We start from the raw sequence: 9,890 nt of genomic DNA, 5'->3' as shown, positions 1-9,890 counted from the left end.
TTCCAATTCCACTTTTCTCCACACTTAGCCATTAAGTAAAGCAAAGTATTAGAAGTACCCTTTTTCCGGCTGCAAAAGAATCTATTCTCTAGGCAAAGAACAATGACAACCTTAAAATTTAAGCTTTATTTGGATCCGAGACAAAATAAAAAAAATGATACTATTATGTTACGGTAATGAAATAAAATAGAATGTTTATTTTAATTATTTTTTTATTTAGTATGTAACTTAAATGGGAATAATCATTCCATTAGAACGAAAATTCATTTCTAGAAATGAAAATCCATTTTAAATTTTAAATTGGTTCAACTAAACACTATAATGATTATTATTATTCCATTCATACGCATTTCACATTTACAACCAAACAATAGAATGAGAATGACTATTCCATTTCATTCCCATTCTCATTCCATTCTTACTTGCATTGTTACACACCAAACGTAATATTAGTTACGAGAGAAAAAAAAAAAAAAAAGGATAGTAATAATCTCTATTTATATTTAGATGAAAAAAAAAAAAAAAAAGATAGTATTTTTATTTAGATATGATAGAGGAGATAAAATAAAAGAAATGATAACAACCAAATTACTATCATATCCTTCTAAATATAAGGGATATGAGTGGAATAATAATTTTCTCTTTTTAATTATTGATAAAATTTTAATTTTGTATGCACATATAAAACTATATACAATTAAATTAATATTACATTATCATATAATTAAGCAATTTACAATAGAATGGAATTCACCTATTAATGAAGTTTATGGAGAAAGTGGCATATGCATAATAGGAAACTAAGATATGAATGCACCACTTTTACAGGAAAGTAAAATTTTCTCGTGTTTTTTGCTAGAAACATTTTGAGGAAAATTAAGCGATTACGAGAAATTTACTTTCCTAAAAATTTTCTTTTTTACGCTAACCAAACTTCTAAGAAATTTAAAAAATTTCAGTTTCTCTTCTTTTCTATCTACTTTATGCTAACCAAACCAACCCTTGGGGTTAGTGCCGAAAGATATTTGTGTATGACTTTTTTTTTTTGAAAAAAATAAAATTAATCTTTAATATACACACATAAAAAATCACTACCAATCAATTTGCTATTAGGAAATGTTTTTGAGGATGATTGGGGTTGACTGAACCGGACTACTTCCATCACCACCGTGAAGCTGTCTCACCCAAAATCACTAGTTCACCAGTTCAAAACCCAATCTTCAACATACACACACGCATATATATATACCATCACTTTTAAACACCCAAATCTTCAACACACACACACACACACACACAACTCCAAGATCGAAATGGTGGCCATAGCAGTGGCATGTGCATGGTCATCACAGGGATGGGTTCAACGGCGATGACTTTCTTCCATCACCGCCTATTGTAAAAACCACACCAACAATCCAAAACCCCCTCCCATCACAAAACCAAACCCCAATTGAAAAAGAAAAGAAAAAACAGTAGAGAACCCTGTTAAGGTAATTAGACGCCACTAATTCCTTTAGGACCCTGCTATCAATACACACAATATATATATATTTTTTCCTAGTTGGTACTCACACACATGTCTCTTCTGAGACTTAAACCCCTGACCTCCCTTTGAAGGTAAGAGGTTGATACCGCTAGGTCACTGACCCATTGATGGCAATACACACAATAACATGCACAAGATCAAGATCACGAGACAAGAATTATACGTGGTTCGGCCAACTTTGCCTACGTCCACGACGCTCACCAAAAATTCACTATATCTGTTGAGTAATTATAAGATGTGGATTAGCAGATCTCACACACATATATACCGTGTATTTCTTTCTCACTCCTGAAAAGTACACTATGTGTTTTCTTACTCACTCTCTGAAAAATATATATACACATTATATTTCTCTCATTTTTTCTTTCTTATCTCTCACTTTGCTCTGCTCTAATTTGAGCTACTAAGCTTTGCATCTTCTCTGTGCTCTCCACACAACTCTTCTTGTTGGTGTGTTGTGTTTGTTGTTATTGTTGTTGTGTCTTCTCATTCCATTTGCCCATCTATTTATAGGCAAACTATGTGAATAAATTTAGAATGTGAAACCAATAACTAAGTTGGTGAGTCACAATTGACAACCATAGTTAGTGCCAACCATGTGGAGAAATTGAGAACATGAAACCAACAACTAAGTTGGTGAGCCGCAATTGATGACCATGGTTGGTGCCAACCATGTAGATTCTGCTGAATTCTTTGAATCCTAACTCTACCAGCAAACTTTGTAACCATATCATTTCCTTGCTAGCCTCTGTCACAGCAACATACTTTGCTTCTGTAGTAGATAACGCTACAATCTTCTATATTTGCGAAACCCAACTAATTGCAGTCATATCTATCGTGAAAACATACCCGATAGTACTTTTTCTGTTATCTACTTCATTAGCAAAGTCTGAATCTACATAACCTTATAGCTACATCTCGCCCTTTCTGAAGCATAGACATTTGTCTGTGGTACCCTATAGATATCTTAATATCCATTTCACTACTTCCTAGTGTAGCTTTCCTAGATTTGTCATGAATCTTCTTATAGCTCCCACTGCATATGCAATGTCTGGTCTCGTACACACCATGACATACATTAAACTTCCAATGGTTGAGGTATACGGAATTATAGCCATGAAGTTCATCTCATCATATGTCTTTGGACACTGATCTTAGGATAATCGAAAGTGATTAGCTAAGGGCGACCTCACCGCCTTAGCATTACTCATGTTGAACCTCTTCAAAACCTGTTCAACGTACTTAGCCTGAGACAACTGTAAAGTACCTTTCTGCTTGTCTTTGTCAATCCTTATCCCAAGAATTTGCTTCTTCAACTTGCTGATTTCTTCAAAATTAGAACCAGCTACTAACATGTCATCAACATAAAGTATGAAGATGATGTAACTCATCTCAAACCTCTTGAAGTAGCAACAATGGTCAGCGTTACATTTGTTGTAGCCATATCTTCGCATAAACCTATCAAATTTCTTGTACCACTGCCTTGGGGCTTGTTTCAAACTGTACAAGCTTTTCTTTAACTTATGCAGAAGTTTTTCCTTTCCTTTGACTGAGAAACACTCCAGTTGCTGCATGTAAATCTCCTCCTCTAGGTCTCCGTGGAGGAAAATAGTTTTGACATCTAACTACTCTAGGTGCAAACCCTGTGCGGTAACAATGCTGAGAACTGGCTGAATGGTAGTCAGTTTCACAACTAGTGAAAAAATATTGGTGTATTCAATCCCTTCTGTTGAAAGCCTTTAACCACCAATCTTGCCTTATATCTCTTGGAACCATTACGTTCCTTTTTGACCTTGTACACCCATTTATTGTGAAGAGCTTTCTTCCTTACTGGTAACTTTACAAGTTCCCATGTCTTATTGGAGATAAGGGTCTTCATTTCATCTTCCTTTGCAAGGTCTCACTTGCTAACATCTTCAACCTGATATGCTTCGGCATAGCATTCAGGCTCGCCATCAAATGTGAGCAACATATAATCCAAATATTTTTGATTTGGAAGAGGTTCTCGTGGGGACTTTCGAAGTTTGGGTGTTGGAGTTGGACTTCGCGATGTACTCTAATCGATGAGTTCCTACTGTGAACTCTCAATTATCTGATCCTCAACATCTTCTGAATTATCATTTAACTTAACATACTTAGGCTAGGGCTTCTATGTAAAGGACTAGTTGACTATGTTGCATCTCTATCCTTGTACATCACCTTCTTATTGAAAATCACATCTTCACTTCTGATGATTTTCTTGTTCTGGTAATCTCATAGTCGATAACCAAGTTCATCTCCACCACAACCAATGAAGATGCATTTTAGTGACTTGGGGTTTAGCTTTCCCCTAGTATGGTCACTAATATGTGCATATGCAATACAACCAAAAACTTTCAACCATGGAATATTTACTTTATTGTTGTTCCATACCTTATCTGGTATCTGAATCTCCAAAAGCACTGATGGTTTGTGATTAATCAGGTAAGCTGCTATGTTAACTACTTCTGCCCAAAACTACTTGGGTAGACCCGCATATATGCACATGCTTTTGGCTCTCTCCGTCAATATTCAGTTCATCCGTTCTGCCACCTCATTTTGCTATGGGTTCCTTGCACAGTTCTCTCCAATCTGATTCCATTCTCAAAAAAGAACTTCTTGTACCTAGTGTTTTCATACTTTTCATCGTTGTCTGATCTCAACCTCTCGATCTTCAAACCTATCTTATTCTCCACCATGGTGTTCTAATTCTTAAACACCTCAAACACTTCAGATTTGTACTTCAAGAAATAGGGGTGGAAGGCTTAAGGTTATGCTTAGGCTTGTCACTTGCAGATTCTCTTCTTGAATGCTGCAAGGAGGCTGCAGTAGTAAGACAGATTGTCAGGCTTGCCAACTGATGTTTTTATGTCTGACATAGAGTGTTTAATAGAAGTGAAATAGGCACACCTTTAAGGATGTGTAGATTTATGTTCATAGGCTTAAGAAAGTTATGTCGGATAATTTCCATTTTAGGATATCTGGAGGATTTCCGAACTCTTCAAACCTTTTTTTATGACTTTTTAGGAATCTGAGTTGTATAGGAGTCTATTTTATTAACTCTTACATACTTTGAAAAAGAATAGTACTATTCATGCCCCTGTTCTCTTTTTGGGTCATTATCACTAAACCAATAAGTCTTACAACAATCCAGAGCTTCAAGAACTAAAAATTTGCTCCCAGTTTACAAAATATGATGTTTAAGAAATTCAAAAGAGAAACATGTTCATATACTTTAACAAATTCCAAGAAATGAAATGTTAACATATACAAAACCCAACAATAGAATTATTATTTTACCTAGAAATCAATAATTTAGACCATTCATATTAGTTCAAGTTTAGGTTTCCTATGCATAATAACAAAATAACACAACAGGCATCTTTAAAAACAGAAACAACATAACAGATGTTAAATAACATACCTATCGTTTAGAAAAGCTATGGTAAGAGCTGTCAATCCAGCAGCAATAATGGCAAGCGGCCTCCTACCCTAATCCTGTAATTGCCAAAGCACACTCATACTAACACAAACACATGCATATAAATTGAACATACCTTCGCGTCTTTCTACCACGTGTATAAATACAGAGAGAAATAGATTGTAAACAAACCTAACAGCAGCGGTCGTCTGCAAATCGCCGAACACACCTTTGCGTCTTTAATGGAGGATTCCAGACTTAGGGTTTCTTCTTTACGGGTTAGGGTTTGCTGCTATGGCCAACTAAAAGAGGCTTGATGGAAAGAGAGAAAAACATTTTCACAGGTTAGGGCTTCGAGAAAGAGTGATGAACAAAGACGGATCCCAACCGACCAGATCTGGTCTTCATCTTCGATCTGATTAGCAGTGTGTGTGTTTTTTTCTATGTGGATGTGTGGATTTGTCAACGGAATATATATATAAATTTTTTAAATTTTTTTGGATAGGGCAAGCATTGAAAATATCAGCGGGAATAACACTTGCTAATATAAATTCGCTTTCTACCACGATTCACGGGTAACCGTGATATAAAATGGTCTTTCTACCATGGTTCATTAGTAATCGTGGTAAAAGAGAGGGTCTTCTACCACAGTTAATGGATAGCTATGATCTTTTTACCACGATTTTAAAATAATAGTGGTAAATAACCATAGTAAATGCCACGGTTATTTTTAAACCGTGGTAAAAAAATGTGATAAAAACTGTTTTTCTTGTAGTGAAGTCGGAGATCGAAGCCCAAAGTAGCAACGATGTCATAGTTCGGTGAACTTAGAGCTTCAATGTCTCGATATTGGCAAATGTGAAAACAATCAAATGCTGCTTATTATATTGTTATAGTTTCCATTCAGTAGCAGATATTACACAATTCAAACTTCGAAGCTCAACATAAATAGCAACATATTCATTGGCAGAGAGAATTGTATGAAAATCCACATTTAGCAAGACAGAGAGAGTGAGTGTAACAATTCAAGACAAAATTGTACCTGCGCATGTTGAAAATATCGACCCATTAATAGTCATCGATGGAATGGGTGAAAAAGAAGAACGAAAAAGGGTCTACTTCATTACTTTTCTAAGAATAGTGTTTCATATATGAGAAGCAAAACTTAGGTTATGTTTTGGTACGGTGGGTTTGAAGGGAGAGGATAACATTAGTTATGAGGGAAAGGGAAAGAAAAGGAAGGAAATGGAAGGATAATTTAAATCCCCTATCGTGTTTGGTTGATTTGTGAAGGAAAAGAAAGGAATGGATAATGAACATGTTTGGGAAAAGAAAGGAAAGGAAAGTATTTTAGTAAATTTACTATTATACCCTTTTATATTTTAAAAGATAAATTTATAAATTTAATTATGTAATATAAAAAAATATTCTTAGGGCAAATCATTTTAGCCTCCCTAATTGCTCCATCTCTATTCTCGTTCTCAACTGTGAACTTGGCCCCCCTTTCTCTCTCTATCTGCAACTGCAAACTACAAAATCTACAAAAATTAGATCGGCATATCATTCCAGATTGTTCAAAAAATCAAAACCAATATCTTTCAGTTTATTTATCTGTCTACAAGAATCAAAAGTTTAAAACCCATATCGGTCTATCATTTCAGATTGTTCAAAAAAATCAAAACCCATATCTTTCAGTTTCCAACGCCCTTTGCCGTTCCAGTTTGGGTTCGCCATTCGCAAGCTTCAGCCGCTGTCTTCTTCAAGCTTGCCCCTTCGCAAGCTTCAGCCGCTGTCTTCTTCAAGCTTGCCCCCCCGCCCCCCCTCCCCCCCCCCCCCCCCCCCTCTTTCTGCAACTACTAACTTGTGTTTATGGTTTTTTTATTTTTATTTTTATTTTTATTTATTTTTGGGTCTAAATCAACTAATCAATTTGGGCAATGTTGGTAGTTACAAAATTTTGTTGCCCTTTCCTTCCGTTTCCTCCCAATTTTGGGAGGATAACAAAAATTGCTGTGCAACCAAATTGAATCCCTCCGTTCCCCTTTGTTTCCTTTCTTTTCTTTCTCATATTTCACCCCAAACACAAAATGCCATCACCCTCCGTTTCCTTTCTTTTCTTTTCCTTCCATTACTTTCCCTTAGAAAGCAAATTCACAATTCATTTGGTTGATGGTTTATTGAAAAATCAAATTAAAAACCACTTAATTTCAATGAACAATGACAGTTATTTGAAAATTGTTTTCAGATAATTAAACCTAACAAGCCCAAAGGTCTTAGGCTACAAAACAGTCACTAGCTTAGATCATTGACATACAAAATCATAAACATGCATGTAACACTATAAATTATAATAAAACTTGGCCGCCTCAATGCATAAGACCACACTCTTAGTTGAATAAACCTATGACCACCTGTGCCGAATCCTCAAATGGTGAGACAGCCCCCAAAAGATAGCAGCCACTCAGCCAATGAATTTCAGACATTGATATAAACAACCTAGTCTTCATGAAAGGGCTTACATGATATATCAATATGAAATCCCGGCAAAGAGGAAAAAAAATTGAATCAGCTAATTAAAGTGGATCAAACAGGGGATATAATCTAACAAAAGTTTCAGCTCCAAATTTCCGTCACTCCGATTCTTATCTCATTTTTCAGTACAGAAGCAAGAAGTGTTAATTCTAGCTTAACTTTTCTTCCAATGAAGCTCTGGTCCAACAGTTCGATTTTTTAGATTAATAGGTTTCAAACATCAATTTCGAAAGACTGCTTCACGAGACTATATACGAAGCAAAGTTGAAAAACATCCTAATACAATATCAGTCCAAGATTCTCAAATGTACTTCAATCACAAGAACCCTAATACCATATCACAAGATTCACAAAACTAGCTTAAATCACAAGAACCCTAATACCATATCACAAGATTCACAAAACTAGCTTCAATCACAAGAACCCTAATACCTTACATATCACCCCAAGATTCACAATAGTATATATTCAATCACAAAAACCCAGATTAGAGTGCCCATTTAATTTTTTCTAATTAGCTGCCTTCAAACACCGGCCAATCTCAAACGAAACAAACGCATCGACGCAAGCATACTGTATCTGATCCTCACTCAGCCAATCATCATCCCAATTACTCCTGGAAACACTCTTCGGCTTCTCAAAACTCTTCCCAAGAACATCTGTTGCCAACCTCACCAAACCCGCATTGCGAAGCCCATTATCATTCAAAGCTCTCACTGCCAAGCTGCGAATATCAACCGGTCTAGACACCTGCAACCCATAATCGTCGAACAGCTTCTGTGCGTCGTCTTCGACCTTAACGCCGACGAAAGTGAAATCGTCGTTGGAGAGGAATTCTACGAGGGATATGGGGATTTCGGGGGCGATCAGGATTTGGAAGATGAGGCAATTGCGGCCGACGCAGAGTTGTAGTGTGGCGACGGGGCTTTCTTGTCTGGGAACGGGACGCCACTCAACATCGAGGCCGACCACAAGCTTGTGCAGGCGGTGGTGGTGGAGGCGCTTGATGTCGGAGATCCAAGTGTCGACGATGCAGGTGGTGTTGGTTACTAGGGTTTTGATGGTGTCATCGAAGAAGGTCACGTCGTAGAGCTTGTATGAATAGTAAGTTAACCCGAAGCTCCGAATGCTTATGCTCATGGCGGTTTTGGAGAGAGATGAGAGATAAATGTTTTGGGGGCAAATTTGAAACTGTATGTATTACTTGGAAATCCGAACATGGGCGGTATTTCAAGGCAGGTAATTAGAAATACTTTCCAATTCCACTTTTCTCCACACTTAGCCCTTAAGTAAAGCAACGTATTATAAGTAACCTTTTTGGGGCTGCAAAAGTATCAATTTTACCTAGGTAAAGTATAATGACACCCTTGAGATTTAGACTTTGTTTGGATTTGGGAAAAAAAAGGTAAAGAAATGATAGTATTAGTTACGAGAGAAAAGAAAAGAAAAGAAAAGAAAAAAATAATAATAGTATTTTTATTTGGATATGATAAAGGGGGAGAAAAGAATAGAAATGATAACGACCAAATTAGTATCATATCTTTCTAAATATAAGGGGTATGAGTGGAATAATAATTTTTTCTTTTTAATTATTGAGGGCACTGATCTGATAAATAATTAAATAAAATAAAAATATATATTTATATTTTTTTGAAAACCTATGAAATCTACAATTAGAAACATGATACAATGTGTCACATGGGTGCTAAGTTTAACATCTCTAGCAAGACGGAATATCACTCTTCAGCTCGTATTTAACAAGTTGCCTACCTCCTTCATCTCATGTACCTAAATTCCTGCACTTGAAAATAAAAATAAATCAATAGAAAATTATATAAAAGACCTAAACTAACAATCAAACTAGAACTAATCTTTAATCTAACAATAACCGTTACACAGTCCTGGCAACGGCACCAAAAATTGATGTGTGTATTATGTCACGCCCCAAGATCTAAATCCCGGATTGTGAACACACCACACCAAGAAACCACCATCTCAAATATTAACATCCCTGTAACCTGTCTCACTTACACAACATCCACCTGTCCATTCCTATTACAGTCCCATACAAGAAAGTATACAAGTAAGATACATCATTTATAACTGTAAAATCTCAGAGTCTGTAATAGAGTTTATTACACAACAGGGATGTACTGAACCACATTATACAACACATTGTCTCACTATTATATATTGTTTGCTATATAGAAGGAAACACCACAACACCACAAGCCCCAACTCCGTCTACAGCTGAGGAGGAACATCCTCCACACCATCCATGCCATGACTTGAAAAGATGTGTATAAAATAGGAATGAACAACCACAGCTCAGCAGGAATTGCCTAAAGCGCACTCCTTAATACCTCCATAAAT

At 36.2% G+C, this 9,890-nt stretch overlaps 1 protein-coding gene across 1 annotated transcript; it reads right to left on the bottom strand.

Annotated features, from left to right (window-relative positions):
* Positions 1-7,718: 7,718 nt before the first annotated feature.
* LOC132310151 (3'-5' exonuclease-like) lies at positions 7,719-8,707 on the bottom strand. Its single transcript, XM_059808369.1, has one exon. It carries the CDS (start codon positions 8,655-8,657, stop codon positions 8,028-8,030), a length of 630 nt encoding a protein of 209 aa, XP_059664352.1. The 5' UTR covers positions 8,658-8,707; the 3' UTR covers positions 7,719-8,027.
* Positions 8,708-9,890: the final 1,183 nt, after the last annotated feature.

Source organism: Cornus florida, unplaced genomic scaffold (assembly GCF_030987335.1).
Source record: "Cornus florida cultivar Cherokee Brave unplaced genomic scaffold, ASM3098733v1 CherokeeBrave_3.0.0_Hap2_Chr05, whole genome shotgun sequence".
Classification (NCBI taxonomy): Eukaryota; Viridiplantae; Streptophyta; class Magnoliopsida; order Cornales; family Cornaceae; genus Cornus; species Cornus florida.
The sequence above is the reverse complement of the archived record's forward strand: the minus strand, read 5'-3'. Positions and strand labels throughout refer to the sequence as shown.